The sequence below is a fragment of the Lissotriton helveticus genome, chromosome 3_1, assembly GCF_964261635.1.
Source record: "Lissotriton helveticus chromosome 3_1, aLisHel1.1, whole genome shotgun sequence".
Lineage (NCBI taxonomy): Eukaryota > Metazoa > Chordata > Amphibia > Caudata > Salamandridae > Lissotriton > Lissotriton helveticus.
Genome location: NC_136061.1, coordinates 1,910,923,831 through 1,910,943,575, shown reverse-complemented (window position 1 = coordinate 1,910,943,575; position 19,745 = coordinate 1,910,923,831). Strand labels below are relative to the sequence as shown.

The window sequence follows — 19,745 nt, the reverse complement described above, 5'->3', positions numbered from 1 at the left end:
CTGGAGATTAGGACACAACTGCTTCCGCTTAGGGGCTTTTTTTCTAGTCAACTGCCTCTATTTAACTGTCTTGATAGAAAACAGCAAACAACAACGTGGACGAACCCAATAGGGGATCAGAGTGTTAGGATGATGCAATGTCATACACTGGAATAGGGGGCGAAAACAAACATTTAATCCGGGGAGAAGGACGTTCCTTTTATTTTCCTCGCTCTGCCTTTGTTTTTATTTTGATAGAAAATGCCCAGCAGAGTTCCGTAAAATATCAGAATCACTTTAGCATTCTCTAGATTTCAGTACATAGAAATAGTCTTCCACGAGCACCCGTAGACAATAATATTTTTTTCAAACCTTATATTTTCAGTGATATGACCACCGAAGGCCATGATATTATATTAAAAACAGAGCTTAGGCCCAGACTCATCCTGTGCAAAGTGTGGCCACGCCTCAGCCGACTTCTTCCATATGTTCTGGTCATGCCCCCGCTTGGTGCTATTTTGGGGTGATATAGAGGAGGAGCTTACAGAAGTCCTGGGATGGGTGGTCCCCAACGACCCACATCACTACCTATTAGGGATCACAGATGAACTGGATGAGTCCAGAAACAAAAAATTATTTTTTATCACAGCCATGATTGTAGCCAAGGGTGATATAGCGGCGGTGTGGAAATGTTCGGACCCATCTTGTCCCGGGAAATGGCGGAGGGGGTTAGACTGGTGCGCGACCCAAGAAACAAGCATTTGCAATGCAATAGGTCTCGCATTAGGAAATATTGAGCTATTGGTATTGTAAATGACAATTTTTTTATTCATGTTTTGTTTTTGAAAATAGCGAAATTAGTAGCTTTGTCATTTACAATGCCAATAGTTATAACTTTCACAAATGTGGCACCTATAGCATTTGTAATGCAGTATGTGTTGTATTTACATAACTTACATGTATTGATATTACAAATAACAATGGCTTTTATTTTTTTTTATAATTAATACTGAAATAAAAGTTATTGTAATTTAAAATGGCAATAGCTTAAACTTTTGTAAATAACTTTTGTTAAGATTATGTTCAGTGTATTTTATTGTGACGAAAATCCAAGAACAGAAGTGAAATATTAACATCTTTTTGTTACATTTGTAATAAAGCGTGAAACATTGAGAGAACATATTTGAACCAGGTGTTGTTGAATGGTTGTACAGATTGATGCTGTGGTGGCGCTGAGTGATGTTGTGATGCCCCTGAGTGATGCTGTGGTGGTGCTGAATGATGCTGTATGCTGTGCTGTTTTGCTTTGCTATCCTATGTTTTGTTTTGTTATGCTATGTAAGGTTTTGCTATCCTATGCTTTGTTATGCTATGCTTTGTTATGCTATACTATGCTTTGTTGTGTTTGGTATGCAATGTTTTGCTATGCTATTATATGTTTTGTTTTGCTATGCTATGTTTTTTGTGTTTTGCTATGTTTTGTTATGCTATGTGTTGTTGTGTTTTGTTATGCTATGTTTTGTTATGTTATGCTATGTTTCGTTATGCTATGTTTTGTTTTGCTATCCTATGCTTTGTTTTGTTATGATATGCTATGTTTAGTTTTGCTATCCTCTGCTTTGTTATGCTGTTTTGTTGTGCTATGCTATGTTGTGTTTTGCTATGCTATGCTTTGTCATGCTATGCTATGTTTTGTTATGCTAAGCTATGTTTTGTTGTGTTTTATTATGCTTTGTTTTACTATGCTATGTTTTGTTATGCTATGCTTTGTTATGCTATGCTTTGTTATGCTATGTTTTGTTATGCTATGCTATGCTTTTTGCTATGCTAAGCTTTGTTTTGTTATGCTATGTTGTGTTTTGTTATGCTATGTTATGTTTCGTTGTGTTTTGTTATGCTATGCTAAGCTTTGTTTTGTTATGCTATGCTATGTTGTGTTTTGTTATGCTATGCTATGTTTCGTTGTTTTGTTATGCTATGTTTTGCTATGTTTTGTTGTGTATGCTATGTTTGTTGTGTTTTGTTATGCTACGCCATGTTTTGTTGTGTTTTGCTATGTTTTGTTATGCTATGTTTTGTTATGCTATGTTTTGTTATGCTATGTTTTGTTATGCTATGTTTTGTTATGCTATGTTTTGTTATGCTATGTTATGCTATTGTTATGTTATGCTATGTTTTGTTGTGTTGTGCTATGTTTTGTTCTGCTATGTTTTGTTGTGTTTTGTTATGCTATGCTATGTTTTGTTTTTCTATGCTTTATGTTATGTTATGCTATGCTTTGTTTTGTTATGCTATGTTTTGTTTTACTATCCTATGCTTTGTTTGTTTATGATATGCTATGTTTAGTTTTGCTATCCAATGCTTTGTTTGGTTATGGTATGCTATGTTTTGTTGTGCTATGCTATGTTTTGTTGTGTTTTGCTATGCTATGCTTTGCTATGCTAGGTTTTGTTATGCTAAGCTATGTTTTGTTGTGTTTTATTATGCTGTGCTTTGTTTTGCTATGCTGTTTTGTTATGCTATGTTTTGTTATGCTATGCAATGCTACGCTTTGTTTTGTTATGCTATGCTGTTTTGTTATGCTATGCGATGTTTTGTTGTGTTTTGTTATGCTATGCTATGTGTTGCTATGTTTTGTGTATGCTATGCTGTGTTTTGTTATGCTATGCTATATTTTGTTGTGTTTTGCTATGTGTTGTTATGCTATGTTTTGTCATGCTATGCTTTTTTTATTATGTTATGCTATGTTTTGTTATGTTTTGCTATGTTTTGTTCTTCTAGGTGTTGTTGTGTTTTGTTATGCTATGCTTTGTTGTGCTATGCTATGTTTTGTTTTACTATGCTATGTTTTGTTTTCCTTTGTTATGCTATGCTATGTTTTCTTATGCTATGCTTTGTTGTTTTGTTATGCTATGCTTTGTGTTTTGCTATGCTTTGTTTTGTTATGCTACGTTTTGTTTTGCTATCCTCTGCTTTGTTTTGTTATGCTATGCTAGGTTTTGTTATGGTATGCTGGTGAGGGTGTGTGAGTGTGAGGTTGGGTGAGGGTGGGTGAGGGGGTGTGAGGGTGAGGACGTGTGTGAGGGTGAGGACGTGAGGACATGTGTGAGGGTGAGGGGGAGTGAGGGGGAGGGGGTGTGGGGGTGTGAGGGGGAGGGTGTGGGGTTATGAGGGTGTGGGGTCGTGAGGGGGTGTGAGGGTGAGGGGGAGTGAGGGGGTGTGGGGGTGGGGGGAGGGTGAGGGGGAGTGAGGGTGAGGGGGTGTGAGGTTGAGGGGGGTGTGAGGGGGAGGTGGTGGGTTTGTTAGGGGGTGGGGTTGTGAGGGGGAGGGTGTGTGGTTGTGAGGGTGAGAGGGGGTGTGAGGGGGAGAGGGTGACGGGGGTGAGGGTGTGTGAGGGGGTGCGAGGGTATGTGAGGAGGCGTGTGGGTGAGGGCGGTGGAGAGGCTGTGAGGGGGAGTGAGGGGGAGAGGGTGTGAGGGGGAGGGTGTGGGGTTGTGAGGGTGTTGGTTTGTGAGGGTGTGGGGTTGTGAGGGTGTGGGGTCGTGAGGGGGTGTGAGGGTGATTGGGTGTGAGGGTGAGGGGGGGTGAGGGAGGGTGAGGGTGAGTGAGGGTGAAGGGGAGTGAGGTTGAGAGGGTGTGAGGTTGAGGGGGTGTGAGGGGGAGGGTGTGGGGTTGTGAGGGGGTGGGGTTGAGGGTGTGGTTGTGAGGGTGAGAGGGGGTGTGAGGGGGAGAGGGTGACGGGAGTGAGGGTGTGTGAGGGTGAGGGGGTGTGAGGGGGTGCAAGGGTATGTGAGGAGGTGTGTGGGTGAGGGTGGGTGAGAGGGTGTGTGAGGGTGGGTGAGGGGGTGTGAGGGTGAGGGGGTGTGAGGGTGAGGGGGTGTGAGGGTGAGGGGGTGTGAGGGTGAGGGGGTGTGAGGGTGAGGGGGTGTGAGGGTGAGGGGGTGTGAGGGTGGAGGTGTGTGAGGTTGGAGGTGTGTGAGGGTGAGGGGTGTGAGGGTGAGAGTGTGTGTGTGAGGGTGAGAGTGTGTGTGAGGGTGAGTGTGAGTGTGTGTGTGTGTGTGTGTGTGTGTGTGTGTGTGTGAGGGTGAGTGTGTGTGTGAGGGTGAGTGTGTGTGTGAGGGTGAGTGTGTGTGTGTGTGTGAGGGTGAGTGTGTGTGAGGGGGTGTGAGGGTGAGGGGTGTGTGAGGGTGAGAGGGTGAGTCAGCGAGACCTAAAAACAAAAGAAAACAAAGGAGCTGGGCATTTTGGGTGGGGAGGTAAAAGACAGCGTAACTGAGGAAGCACTATGGGGTGGGGTGGGGGTCGCAGAGGAAGCAGTCCGCCACAAAGACAGATAAAGTAGTGTGGGCTTCATAAGGGGAGCTCGGGAGTCAGTAGAGTAAATGCAGACCCTAAGAAATCAAGAGACGAGGGAGGGAAAGGATACGGCTCCTTTAACGAAAGGAAATAGCTCAAGATACAGAGCGGGGAAGGACATAGAACCCATTGGTGGGAAGGGAGGGGGCAGAGGTTCACAAAGTAGGGTGAAAAGGTGGAATTCAGAGAGGAAAGCTGAGGGATAGAGAAAGCGGTTAGCTTCAGGAAGGAGGGTCGTGGAAAGGAAAGCGAGCAGAGGGAAGGGACGGGAAATAGAACCTTTAATAAAGACCATTTTGAGCAGTCAAGGAAGGGAGAAGTAAGCTTCAGAAAGGGAGTGTGAGAGTAGGGGTTCAGGAGGCCGAAAAACACGCTTCTTTTAGAGGCAATGGAAGCCTCAAAGAGGGCGAGAAAATGAGACTAGAGGGAAAGGCTCGCCTCATAGAAAGAGAGTGGCAATAAGAGTGGCAGGCACAGCTGAGATGCCGTGGAGACTGGAAGTGATGGAGGTGGTGAATACCGGAGCGAGATGGGGGCAGCGATTCCCAAAAAGGAAAAGGGGGGTTTTGAAAATCAGGAAAGGGGTTAAGAATAATGGCGCGTGGGGCAAGATAATAAATGTGGGTGGGGGTAAGGCATGTCTCAAAGGAATTAGGGATGGGGCGCTCAGACATAACAATATGAAGCCGTCTTCACACAGAGTGGGGCGATGTCTGGAAAAGAGAAACGGCAGAGGAGGGTTAGACATGAGCGGAGAGGCATATTTCATAATGGGAGGCGTGGGCTTCAGAGAAGCGAGGGGGGAGCCTCAAAGGCAGGGCTGGGGAGAAAAAACAGCGGTGGACATTTAATGGAGGGAGCCGTGAGCCTCAGACAGAGGCAACGTGGGAAATCCTTAAGGAGGAACAATGTGGGGAGCTGTAGAAAGGCCACAAAAGGAGCCTGCGAGGGAAGGGAGGCTGTGAGGGAGAAGAGTCTTGCAGGGCCTGCTTAGAGGAGTGGTTAAAACGCCTAAAAAGGGAGAAGAAGGGGAGCAATTAACTGGGGAAGTGGGAAGGATAAAAGGTGAGAATTGGGGCTGGGCAGCGCATTCCTTTGAAGTCTGATGCATGGGCGGGGGAGCGCATTTCTTTGAAGTCTGATGCCGAGGCCGATGGTGTTTGATGTGCACGTGCCTGGCTCACATGAACTGTACGCGATCCACGGCTAGGTAGACTTTTCGGACCTCTTACTATAATCTCGACAAACAAGCATTGCTAAAGCAATCTTGTAGGTCGAGACCTAAAAACCCTGTATGCAGTACGAGTGTGTCCCAAGAAGTACCCTAGGGTGTGGGGAAAATGGCTGGGTACTGTGGAATAATCAAATAACTCTATTTAAATACTATATCTGTGTATACCTTCAGAGATCATGACTCATGAGATGTTATGCTCCTGTAAATGGTAATGATTCATCATTTTCCATGTCTAATGCTGATTTGATGTTTGCTTTTCAAAACAATAAAATTGATTATCAAAAAAACGGAGCTTAGGACTATACCATTTCCTGCTGAAAGGCAATATTTCAATCCATGTGTTCCCATACCTGGTGTGTCATGCAGTTTGGTGCCTACTTTCCCTCCATGTTAAAGGACAGTAAATGTTTCAGCACCCAGGCTAATATGCTGCATAGATAAAAACATATAAAGTCCCAAAGGCTTTGCTATCTTGCAGGCCCTCGTCAAGATTCTTTGCATGATTAACAGTTATTTTAAAAAAATCTACAATTACCCTTAAACCGTATGGAACATAGCACTATTTAACCGAAATGTTAGAAGTATTCTTCTTGACAGTACCATCTTCTTTCATCATTTTGGTTGATACCTCCTGTGTGATTTTGCTCAATCCTTTTTTGATTGTTTTGACCATTCCATTTAATTTTGTTCCCCATTTAGGAGTGAATGGTCAGTATATCATTGATGCTTTTTTAGGTAAGGTTGAATCAAATTTGTAGCTATATCTTTGCTTGACTGCCCTTTTGTTTTATGCATTTTCTCCTTTTACTTTCCCCCAATTTTTTGTGCTTGAAGTTGATTACAAGAAAATATTACTGTTGTACTTTAGAAATGTATATAAATAATATATATATATATATATATATATATATATATATATACAAAATATGTTAACAAATATTTTGTTCCTTGTTTCAAAGGAATTATCATGTTGAGGTGCAAAAGTAACGTGCATTTATAATCAATAATTGGCGTTGAATACATTGGCTAAATCTGTGACCTGCTCCCATCAACCCAACCCATTACTCCTCTCATAAATACCCTATTGCTACTGTCTACCTAGAATGTTTGTCGGAGGCAGACAGTACCCTTATCTTATATAAAAGGCAAAGCTCTCGCAACCACAATTTAGTATAATCTAAGACAGAATGTCTAAACAAGGTAGGTAACAGTTCAGTAATAAGCAACAGCAAATCCGTGTGTCTTTATGTCTTGTCCTTCAGGAAGGTTGTTTATTAAATCCACATTCAGCCGACACGTGTTTCGTCGTGTTAGAGTTGAGTCAACACGACTCTTCAGGGCTGATAAGACAGAAACAGCGTAGATGTAACATATCTCACATGTATTACATGTTTCAATTCCAATGCGTTGCATGACAGAAATATATCTTGAAGTGTGAGACTGTGAAGCCTTATTTGCCCACAAGTCGTTCACAGACATCAAAACAAGGAAAGCCCGTCAAATCAAAAGAGACGAGGCAGATTATAGAAATGGAAGGGTTTACACCTATGATCATAAATATGACTCAATGATTCCTAGAAAGAAACAAGGATCTCAGACAGGCAGATCTACAACCACTAGCTCGATTAACTCTAGTACCACCTCACTGAGTTCTACTGGACTGAGTGAACCAGAGAATGAGATGTTAGACAGCTCAGACCCCACACGCTTGCCTTTTTTAATAGAAATAGGGCGCATCAAAAAGGGCAACAGAACACAACCTCCCAGGGGCGTAATAGACCCAAAACTCACAGAGGCAAACGTAGCAGCAAACGTAGACTATCGGAGAAAACTCAGATCAGGGACACAGAGGAACTAACAGATCCGGGTAGTACTGTTCAAGTAGTCAACCTTTCCTCTCTCTCCTTGACTACTGATATGATCTCTCTACTTGGCAAGGGTTTAAGTTTTAATCCTTACGCAACTGGAGACATTTTCAAAACTAAAATTGACATCTTCAAGTTTGTGCGCAATCTAAAACTTAAGAGACACTTTGCTGATCGACCTAACACTTCAAGACATTCTAAGAACATTCCAAATGTTTTTGAAAATGATTTAATGACCATTAAAGATGTTCAAACAACTCATCTGCTTCTTTCTTTAACGGATAGAGAAGAAAGTCCTTTTGATATGGAAAAATTGCTAGAAGAGCTGGACGTTGAAACTGACTATGGGATGGCCAGTGGCCTTAAATGCGAATCCAGATGGACCCCAACATTATCAGGGGGAAATGCCATTGACAATTTCCATAGACATGTTCTTGAAGATTTAGACAAAGTCAATACTAAGAATCTGAACATGAAATTCAAATATAAAGACAATTTGACAAAAGGTGAACGCTTAGCTCTCTCCGCTCTCAGTAACAACCCTGATATTATCATCAGGGAGGCAGACAAAGGGGGCAATGTTGTTGTTATGGATCTCGTGGACTACAACAACGAGATTTTAAATCAACTCAATGACAACTTATGCTATGAACAACTGACCCATAACCCCATGGGTCCGTTAACGATTCTAATCAATAAATTACTACTCAATTACAAGCAATCTGGTCTTTTGGATGACGACGAGTACCTTTATCTAAAAGTTTCTAAACCCACCTTTCCATGGTTGTACACACTACCTAAAATACATAAGAACCTTCCCTTTCCTCCTGGTAGACCAATAGTCTCAGGAATAGGGGGTCCTACTGAGAAACTGTCTGAATATGTGGACCTTTTCTTAGGACCTTTAGTCAAAAACTTACCATCACATATTCAAGACTCCAAACACATATTGAGCATAATGGCAGATATCGAATGGCAGCCTGGCACGTTACTAGTGACGATGGATGTGGTGTCTCTTTACACCAGTATTAATCCTAAACTAGGGATGCAAGCTATGGATAAAACACTTTCGAATAGACCAGCTTCGTTGTGGGCTCACACGAAAATGCTGTTAAAAATGATGGAACTTATCCTAGAGAACAATTACTTTATCTTTGACCGAAAATGGTTTCGCCAAAAGAGGGGGGTAGCTATGGGCTCTAAATTTTCGCCCTCCTTTGCTAACATATATGGGAGCGCTCGAGACAGATCTAATTTGGGGAACCAAAGGAGCTAGGTATATCGACTCTATTGTATTCTGGGGTCGTTATATCGATGACTGTTTTCTTCTATGGTCAGGTACTGAGGACCTACTTTTATCCTTTTTTGACTATCTGAATAACAATACTTGGGATATCAAATTCACCATGCAACACAGCCAAGATAAGATGGAATTCTTAGATCTTGAGTTTTATGTTAAAGACAATGTTTTACACAGCAGACTTTACAGGAAACCTACCGCTTGTAATTCCATCCTCCATGCTTGTAGCTCTCACCCTACACACCAGATACAATCTATTCCCTATGGTGAATATCTTAGGGCTAGACGCAATTGCAGTGAATCCACAGAGTTCGAGAGTTGTATAACTAACATGAGGAATAGATTCCTCAAGAGAGGCTATTCCCCGAAATCACTGAAAACTGCAGAGAAAAGGGCTAGACGCACCTTAAGAACAGATTGCTTGAAGAAACGTACTGAGCCTGATTCCTCCACCCAAAAGATAAGACTAATCATGGAATTCAATGCTTTGAATAGTGTTATCAAGAAAAGTTTCAATAAACATTGGAACTTACTGACAGGTGACACTGCTCTCAAAGAATGGATTTCTGAGAGACCAGCTATCACATATAGAAAGGGTTTCACACTTAAAAACAAACTTAGCCCTACTGTTCCACATAATACTGCTTCTCTTGACTGGCTCACCACAAGAGGGATTGGCTTTTACAAGTGTGGTTTTTGTTCCATGTGCAAATGGGGCAAACATGGGACTAAAACTAAAAGGGCTTCGAAGGAACTGAACATAACATTAAACACAACATTACATGTCTAACCAGATTCGTGGTCTATATCATTGAATGCCTATGTGGTAAAAATGTATGTAGGTAGCACCATCAGGCCCCTGAAAGAGAGAATGGCTGAACACATGAGAGCCATCCAGAAAAGGGATCCCAAATATCCAGTGGCCTTACACATTGCAGAATGTCAACCACTGGAGGATGAAGTCAATGTACGTTTCTTCGGAATAGACACAATCCCTCTAAACATTAGAGGGGGTAATCGAGAATTGAAGCTGAGACGTAGGGAAGCCACGTGGATCATGCGTCTTCAATGCGTGGAACACGGGCTCAACTATGACCAAGAACTACAATTCTTTCTGGGCAATTAAACATCCGACTGGTCAAGGGTTCTGTAACAGTACAATAATTATGAATGTTCTGTATGACCTTAGCTAATAGGTTAACCTAGAACCTTTTTAATTGGTGCGCAGAACTTTTGGACAATGTCTTTTGTTAATACCGGAACGTTATCTATTTATCTATTATGTAAAGCATTCACCGTATGATTCATGATTTTAAATATTATCCTTTGTGATACGGACTTTATTATATGATTTGATTTTCTTTCTGTACTGCATTAACAGTTTGTCTGATATTTATAAATATGATGTCACCATTAGGCATACGTACGGGGCACTTTCGTTCACTCGCGGTGTGCACTCGCTACCTTAGAACTCGCTTAGTATTATTTTTAGTACACCATTTCTCTCCAACATGGAGGTCCTAGAGTTGTCATGTTCGCTCTAGTCTTTTGTGAATATATCACATAAAAGCACTTCCGGTTTCCGGTCACGTGTCCGTCTTTCGAAACACGGCGACCGGGAACACACAGAGGAGGGATACCGCAACTTCGGTGAGTGTAGCGTAATTTGGATCTGCCCACAATACGGGCGTTCTCAACACGTAACCAGCGAGTTCTTACTCGCGGTTATCGCTGATTGTTTCTTTTACATCTTCTCATTGTTCATACAGTTCGCAATCCACAGAGGGATCGAACCGTGACTGATTTCTGGAAACCTTTATTTTGGATCCCCTCCCGGTAGGGTCTGGTACGCACACGTATCCAGGTACGCTTTCTTCCCCTTTTTGTTCACTTGTGTATAATTTAATAAGCCTCATAGCAAATACTCTAATAGTTATTATAAATTTTCTTTATTACACAGTATTCCCTTGCGTGCATTCACCATACTTGGTTGGAACGTACTAATACTGAAGACTAATTAATTGCTCTAAATCCAGAGCGGAAAATTACTACCTATCTCTGAGGTTTATTATCCTCATATACCGGTAAGCAGGACTTCCGACGACTCTTCAAATCACCCACCACATACTATTGCTTGCCTCACTCTTATGCCTCCCCCACTTTCTTTTCACACAGAACTGTCCACCAGAAACGTCAATTAAATCCGACCTACTGACCAGTGGGTCTCTCCACTAGGTATGCAATTGTCTGATGTTTATAGACAGATCAATTTTAAGCATGTTTTTTACCACCAATCAATGCACCTTAAACAATTGATAGTCACGGACTCACTCACATTGTCCATTTAGTAATAGAAGATACGTGTCCTCCCTGAGTCTTTCCAAATGTAGGATCGTTGTGAGCATGGCCCTTTAGAAGAGCACAATAAATTAATGCTATACACAGCCTGGAATGCGTTCTCACTATTTCACCACGCATCGTGATTTATGTTAATAAGGAATTTGAAGATGCATGCTTCAAGCTTCCAGATAAGTGATGCTAGACACCGAAACGACTTGTGGGCAAATAAGGCTTCACAGTCTCACACTTCAAGATATATTTCTGTCACGCAACGCATTGGAATTGAAACATGTAATAGATGTGAGATATGTTACATCTACGCTGTTTCTGTCTTATCAGCCCTGAAGAGTCGTGTTGACTCAACTCTAACACGACGAAACACGTGTCGGCTGAATGTGGATTTAATAAACAACCTTCCTGAAGGACAAGACATAAAGACACACGGATTTGCTGTTGCTTATTACTGAACTGTTACCTACCTTGTTTAGACATTCTGTCTTTGATTATACTAAATTGTGGTTGCGAGAGCTTTGCCTTTTATGTTTGAGAGAGTCTTTGGGTTTTCTATTTGAACGGTTAAGGGCTTTTCCCGTTCGCTCTTTACGCACCGCACCCTTATTTGTTTTAAATGTACCTTTAACGTTGACTCTAGGTAGAGCGCCCTACTTCCTCTGAAACCAAAAAAAACCCTGTATGGTTAGTCAGTACCCTTATCTTAGTACCAGGTGAGTGGGCAGTGGGAGGCTGTAAAGTGCTGCCACTGATGGGCCTTGTGAGACCCGGGTACACTTGGCTGCTCTGTGAAAAGCTTACACTAATGAGCATTGTTAGAATTCATCATTGCTGTGCAGCATGGAAAGGCAGCAAAGCAAGGGTGGCCATTGAAAGTAAAATGCCCAGATGGGAAGGCTGGTTCCTTCAGGGTGTCTCTGTGCCCATTTATACTCATGGTGCTTCAACTTTTTTGTGAAGCTTTGGTGCAAGAGGCTTCACAGTGCCAATGTCAGGAAAAAAAATCAGGAACTACTAGCACCTTTTAAAGAGCTATACACAGTGTGCATTTCATATATTCCCTACCAATCAGAATATTTAGTGCCCCATACACAGTTTCTAAGTGGGGGCAATGTGCATTTTCTTTTTTTATATATAACTTGCTCCAAAGTTATGTTATGAGGTTTGTAAAGCACCTGGTTACTTCCAATGAGTGCCCCTGCACTAGAGATACTTCGCTAAGATCAAATTGCCAGTCCAGTTGTTTCATCTGTAAGGGTCAACCAGCCCTAGGTTATTTGTCTGAATAAGCAGGTCTTGAGATTTATCCGTAACCTTGCTTCTGCTGGCTCCAATCTCAGGTCAATGGCATAGAGTTCCAGAGTTTAGCTACCAGGAGTCTGAAAGGCCTGCCTCCCAGGCTCATTCTGTTCACTCTAGGGATCACATTCAGCTCTGCCCACCAAGACCGGAGGTGTCTATCTGATAGAGACATGTAGCCCCAGATTCCTTAAATAAGAATATCCTCCAGGCGCCAGACTGGATCCGGAGATTTTTCAGCAGTACCTCTGTGCGCCGGGGGACGGCGTCGCATGGCTCCGCCCTAACTTCATTCACAGATATGACGTCCGCAGGGCCATATAAGTCCCTCCCGGCGCGCTGACGTCAATTTTCCTTTTCCACGCCTGCAGTGCGGATCCAGGAGAAGCGGTTCCTCTAGCCTATTTCTTAGGCCTCACTGACGCCTTTTCGCGTATGGGAACAGTGTCCGATGGCTTCGGGCTTTGTCATGTGAGACCTGTACGGGGCAGATGTCGGCGACGGGTCTGTACACAATTTGTATGTGGTGCTTGGGTGAGCACCAAAACACTGTGGAGTGCGTCACCTGTTGGAAGCTGAAGCTGAAGTCCATATGGGAACGTAGGATGAAATTGTTGTCCTCCCAGATGTCCCGTTCTGAGTCCAATCGTCGCCGGTCTCCATCTCGAACTGAGGCTCCTGTTGGGGGAAGGTCCCAGAGTTGTTTTTGAGGCCGTCGCTCCCCTTCCGCAGATAAGCACAAGAAGAAGTCACGGAGGCCATCAGCCTCACGTAGTCGTGATGTCTGTGGCCCCTGCTCCCGGTCTTAACAGAACACAGCCTCTCAGCAGTCGACCCCTGCCTACCCTCATTTCCTGGGGTTGGGTCAACTAGGACCCAGATGGAAGCCTATTATGAGGCTTTGCAGGACATCTTTGGGTCAAGCCCTCTCCCTGGCATGCCTTTGCGCCCCACAGAGGTGGTAGGGACTCAGATTTGGAGCTCGCCGGCGGGTTCGCCCTCGCTACCAGTCGAGTACCCTGACTCCGGAGTCGCTGCGACGTCGGGAGTGGGCCGAATGGGGTTTCCCATTCAAATGTCGGGCCACAGTCCACCTATGGCGTCAGGGCCCAGTCATGTGGGGCTCCCTGCGATGACGTCTGATGCTACAGCAGGAGGGGACTTGTCTCCAAGTCGTTGCCATCCTACACCACAATCTCCCATTGCGGTGGATGTCAGGTCGCCGATGTCCCGACACCGGTCAAACGCCAGTGACGTCCTTTCCTCCTCCCTTGCTGATGGTGGATGAGGCCCCTAGGGATTCACTATCCCCCCCCCCCCCCCAGTGTTGCTTACGCATTCTTCGGGACATGTTGGTGTGGAGCCCTCCTCGGGCTGCAGAGCCTGTGGGCTTTGGTCGACGTGTCAACCTGCAACCGTCCCCTAATTATGATCTGCTGTCACCACCTAGAATGTCCACGGAGGCTAGTGCAGCGTTTGCACAAGTTGTTCGCAAAGCTGCTGACATATTACAATTCCAGCCCCCTTCTGTTTCTCTGCCTTTTGATCCCTTGTTGGATCTGCTCCACCAGGACAACGCGGATGTCGAGCCCTTGCTGCCCTTTGACGCATTGTGGTACGACATTCTTCTGGGGACCTGGGCGAGGCCCTACTCTTGGGACCCTGTGGAACGTGCTATTGCACATCGTCATCGCCCGGCTCCAGATGACTGTCTGTCCCTACACCCTAGGGCTCAAGGGCTTATCGTCCAGGCAGCCTCAGCTTCGCTGCTGTCGTCCTCTCCTCAGATACTTCCACCCACTAGGGAGTCTCGTTGGTTGGAGACATATGGTAGACAAATGTTTGCATCTGCGAGCTTGGGCTTTCGGTCCTTGAACACGTCCTGCGTGTTTGCACAGGCTACTTTCGCCCTCTGGGACTCGGTTGAGCACCTCCTTCCCACTCTTTCGAAAGGCCCTCGGGCTGACCTGACTCAGATACTCCACGATGGTCATGAGTTGGCAAAATGTTCTATTTGATCAGCCATGGAAACCACTGACTCTGTGGGTCGGGCTATGGTCAGGTCAGTTACTCTGCATCGCCATGCTTGGCTGCGTGATGGCAGATTGCCTAAAAATGTTCAGGAGCATCTCCAAGATTTGCCCTTTGATGGGGCCCATCTTTTTGATAGTCATGCGGACTCAGCGGTCCATCGTCTCATATTGGGTTTCCCGTGATTGACACTGTTTTAAGTCCATTGTTGCAAATGTATTGTCTTGTTTGCGTTGGTTGCAATATTGTCACTGCCTTTCTCTGGTGTCCGTTTCTGGGTTCAATTCATTTCCCAGACGGACAGTGCAGCTAGAAGCTGTTCCCAATTTTCATCTCCTCTAAGAGCTAGTCTCAAGAGGAGTTCCCTTGCTTTTTATAGGGATGTGACATACCCTATGTTGGGTATTCGTTGGTTATTGCATAGCCATTCTACCTTGCCATGGGAGGTGTTCTTCCTGTGTGATGTATGTACAGTGCCCAGGTACTGTTCTTCCTGGATGGTGTAGGTCCTCCCTGAGGATCCCGCTAGCTCCTCTCAGAGTTGTTCTCTTCTTTCCCTCTGGTGAACTTTACTATAATTCATTCTGTGGGCTTATCGCGATATGGTTTTAGCTTCTTTCCGTCCCCCCTACTGTTGTAAGACCCACGAGGGTGGCGTAGCTCTCTTTGGAGCTTACATGTTTGTATTTTACAGTTGGTCAGTAGTTCTCTCCTGCCTCTGAGGATGCAGACTTCTCCACAGTATTGTTGGGTTTTTGCTACAAAAGGCTCGTCCAGGTGTGTACATGCCTTCATTTTCTTGCCTTTGGCTGTCTTTCAAGTGTTTCGCTTTGTTTCCACCTTTTTTGCCTATGTTGCCTGTCTTAGCCATAAGCCAGTGTCTCTTGTGAGCATGTTTTTCTGTTTCACTTCTGGAACAGTTTATATTCCGCTTTCAGTTCTTGCACGGTCTGTGGGTACACCCTGGTTACGTTCATAGGCACTGGGTGGCCTGCTGGTCCAACTTGCGCCACTGCTCTTCAATCTCTGGTGTTAGGAAGTGCTAATGTCCTTGGTCTTCCCTCTACTCATTGCCAGGCAGGGTCTCAGGTCCCTCTACTCATGGCCTCGGCCGATGTTATCCTTAGAGGTCTCTCTGTTCAGAGATGCTCACTGTCATTTATACAGTGTCTGTATATGGTTATATATACATATTTCTGAATATATCTGTATGTGGTTTACTGTGTTTTAACATGTTAAGTCCAGCTATGTTTCACATTGGTGCCTTAGGTACCTGTTGTGCAGGCTGCTGTATTTGTCTTAGGCATGATCTTCGAGTTACCTTGTCTTTTTCTTTGAAAAAAAAAGAAAACAAACATATGTATGTGTCTGTGTGTGTGTGTATATATATATATATATATATGTTGTAGCAAAAGCCCTTGAGCTTCGAGAGGGCACACTACGCTGACTCTCACCTTCCGGCGCTGCTGGCCTCGCAGTAGCTTGGCTGCTGAAGTCTGTTTGAAATGATTAGCATCCGACGCGTTTCGAGGCTTGGAACGCCCCATATTCATGGACAAAGCTTGACTGAGGAAAAGATGACTCTGTGCATTCATTCGTTTTTATTTTGACGAATGGGAACACCCTAAGTGGGTGTGGCTTAATTTGAAGGCTCCAGGAATGCTGGTACATATAGTTCATATTGCACAGAGTGAGTAAAAACCTTGAGTAGGCTCTGTTTCTCAGTGTTCATTTCGCGCTTATTCACATCCTTGAGTAGGAAAAGAGCTCAGCAGCCTTGCATTATCCCCCTTGAGTCTGCGTGCTTGTAGGAAAGGACAGGTTCTTCTCCAAAGCCGTTCCCCATTCTACTTGCAGTCATAAGAGGGACTGGTGCTCCTCCCCACGGCCAGGGCAGCCGTGCAATAATGTTTGTTGTAGCAAAAGCCCTTGAGCTTCGAGAGGGCACACTACGCTGACTCTCACCTTCCGGCGCTGCTGGCCTCGCAGTAGCTTGGCTGCTGAAGTCTGTTTGAAATGATTAGCATCCGACGCGTTTCGAGGCTTGGAACGCCCCATATTCATGGACAAAGCTTGACTGAGGAAAAGATGACTCTGTGCATTCATTCGTTTTTATTTTGACGAATGGGAACACCCTAAGTGGGTGTGGCTTAATTTGAAGGCTCCAGGAATGCCGGAAGGTGAGAGTCAGCGTAGTGTGCCCTCTCGAAGCTCAAGGGCTTTTGCTACAACAAACATTATTGCACGGCTGCCCTGGCCGTGGGGAGGAGCACCAGTCCCTCTTATGACTGCAAGTAGAATGGGGAACGGCTTTGGAGAAGAACCTGTCCTTTCCTACAAGCACGCTGACTCAAGGGGGATAATGCAAGGCTGCTGAGCTCTTTTCCTACTCAAGGATGTGAATAAGCGCGAAATGAACACTGAGAAACAGAGCCTACTCAAGGTTTTTACTCACTCTGTGCAATATGAACTATATGTACCAGCATTCCTGGAGCCTTCAAATTAAGCCACACCCACTTAGGGTGTTCCCATTCGTCAAAATAAAAACGAATGAATGCACAGAGTCATCTTTTCCTCAGTCAAGCTTTGTCCATGAATATGGGGCGTTCCAAGCCTCGAAACGCGTCGGATGCTAATCATTTCAAACAGACTTCAGCAGCCAAGCTACTGCGAGGCCAGCAGCGCCGGAAGGTGAGAGTCAGCGTAGTGTGCCCTCTCGAAGCTCAAGGGCTTTTGCTACAACAAACATTATTGCACGGCTGCCCTGGCCGTGGGGAGGAGCACCAGTCCCTCTTATGACTGCAAGTAGAATGGGGAACGGCTTTGGAGAAGAACCTGTCCTTTCCTACAAGCACGCTGACTCAAGGGGGATAATGCAAGGCTGCTGAGCTCTTTTCCTACTCAAGGATGTGAATAAGCGCGAAATGAACACTGAGAAACAGAGCCTACTCAAGGTTTTTACTCACTCTGTGCAATATGAACTATATGTACCAGCATTCCTGGAGCCTTCAAATTAAGCCACACCCACTTAGGGTGTTCCCATTCGTCAAAATAAAAACGAATGAATGCACAGAGTCATCTTTTCCTCAGTCAAGCTTTGTCCATGAATATGGGGCGTTCCAAGCCTCGAAACGCGTCGGATGCTAATCATTTCAAACAGACTTCAGCAGCCAAGCTACTGCGAGGCCAGCAGCGCCGGAAGGTGAGAGTCAGCGTAGTGTGCCCTCTCGAAGCTCAAGGGCTTTTGCTACAACATATATATATATATATATTTATATATATATATATATATATATATGTGTGTGTGTATGTATATTTGTGTGTGTGTGTATAGATATGTATATATAATATGTATACTGACTGCAGGAGAGCACTCGTACAATGATTTCCTTGTTGCAGTATCTTGGGTTTCTTAGCCCCAAATTGTGTCTCTTTTCCTCTGTCTTCCTCGCTCTATTTTGAGAGTGAGCCTTATGTTTACAGGTATCCTTTGACCAATGTACTTCGGTGCATTGTTGGTCAGTATGACTACCTGGTGATAAGTTCTGTGTCTTTCTGCCGACGCATATGTGCTGTCGATGCTACATTTCATTGTCTTTTGCATGTGTTTGGTGTGGCTTCCACGGTCCACGCGGTCTGCATATGTGTATCCCTATTATCCACATACTGTATCTCCTTGTATATCCGTCATGGTTTAGTATATCTCTACATGGGTCACATCTGTCTCTCTACATATCCTTCTTGGCATCCACTGTTGTGCATGCTCATTTTGTACGCTCAGATCCTTCGGAAACCTACACACAGTTATGCTTCTTATTCTTCAGAAGCTTATGGATTTTCTTTCATTGTGCACTGGCCGTTCTGGTTTCTGTGCTTTCTCTTTGTCCTTCCCGGAAGCTGAAAGTCTCGTACTGTCCTGTGACGGACTGTGGTGACATTGCCTTTACGTGTTCATGCTCCTTTTCTAGAGCTTAAAGGGGCGATTGTCAGCCACGCTTGCACTTGCTGTTTCCACCTGTCTTAGTCACATTTATTGACGGATTAGTTCTCTTTGGAACTTGGTGGGGTTCAGTCGCAGACCCTCCTCCAATCGGGTATAGCTTTGGTATCTATTCTAATTTAAGGAATCTGCTGCTAGATGTCTCTATCAGATGAATAAGTTACTTACCTTCTGTAACAATGTATCTGGTAGAGATACAGCCTAGTCGCAGATTCCTTAACATCCACCCATCCTCCCTGCTCTGCGACGCCTTTTTAGGTTAGGTTCTTCCCACTAGTCTTACTGCCTGTGGTCTCTATCTTCATGCATGTTCGTCTCTTCGCATCCTTCCCAGGTCAGGATGTCTTATTCTGTTTTACCTGTTGCTTCTCCACCCATTTGCTCAACTGGGTGGTGGGCTCCTATATCCATCCACGCTCTTGCACCCTTGTTCTTTTTCAGTGTTGAGATTGGTCATGTCCTTCCTCCCTCTCTTCCCCCCTGAGACTTGTTCTCCATTAGTTTGGAGTCTATTTGACAATGCTACAGTCAATTAGTCATATTTAGTCCGTACGGTTGCACATTCTCTGTTGCAAAAATGTTGGCAATTGCTATATCGTCATGTTGTTACAGTCTTCTAGTGCATTACAATGATATTCGTGTGGTTGCACACTGCTTGTCGTTTACAATAACATTCCTTTCCATTGCAGTTGTGCCTTATAGGAGGATATGGTTCTTCGTTTCTGCGAGACTGTTTCTAGGGGCGAGTACTCTGCTCTCTCCCTTCAGTTCCTTACAGTATGACTATTTTTCTTTACAATGCATTGTGATGTTTCTCATCATTTTATAATTTATTGTCCTTGTTGTTTCAAAGAGTTGTAATCTTTTTTTGCACACTGTTCCCACACACTCACAGTTTTAGTAGTGGCTCTGCGTTGTGGCACCTAAAACCTTCATAGTAGAAAACTGACATCAGCCAGCTGGGAGGGACGTATATGGCCCCATTGACGTCATATCCGTGGACGACATCAAGGCAGAGCCATGCGACGCCGTCCCACAGCACGCAGAGGTACTGCTGAAAAATCTCCAGATCCAATCTGGCGCCTGGAGAATGTTCTAAGTTAAGGAATCTGCGGCTAGACTGTGTCTCTACCAGATACATTGTTACTCAAGGTAAGTAACTTGTTCGATAGGAGTATGGGCTACAATCATAGAAAATATCTTGGGCCCACTATTTGAGTATCCTACGTGCAAAGCAGAGTGCTTTAAAAGAGACTCTAATCTTGATGGGGAGCCATTGTAGTTCTGTAAGTCCTGGGCTTATGGAGAACTGTTTTGGAATTTTTATTA

General features: G+C 44.4%; 1 protein-coding gene across 20 annotated transcripts in view; it reads left to right on the top strand.

Moving 5' to 3' along the window:
* NAP1L4 (nucleosome assembly protein 1 like 4) overlaps positions 1 to 19,745 on the top strand; it is a 1,123,813-nt gene that overhangs the window by 1,072,547 nt on the left and 31,521 nt on the right. For 7 of the 20 annotated variants that reach the window (XM_078682913.1, XM_078682907.1, XM_078682912.1 and 4 more), the window contains one exon: positions 6,269 to 6,304. The exons of the other annotated variants lie outside the window; for them this stretch is intronic. In XM_078682913.1, coding sequence (XP_078539039.1) covers positions 6,269 to 6,274 — 6 coding nt within the window. In that variant the 3' untranslated portion in view covers positions 6,275 to 6,304. The remainder of the gene's footprint in view (positions 1 to 6,268; positions 6,305 to 19,745) is intronic. 20 annotated transcript variants of the gene reach the window in all.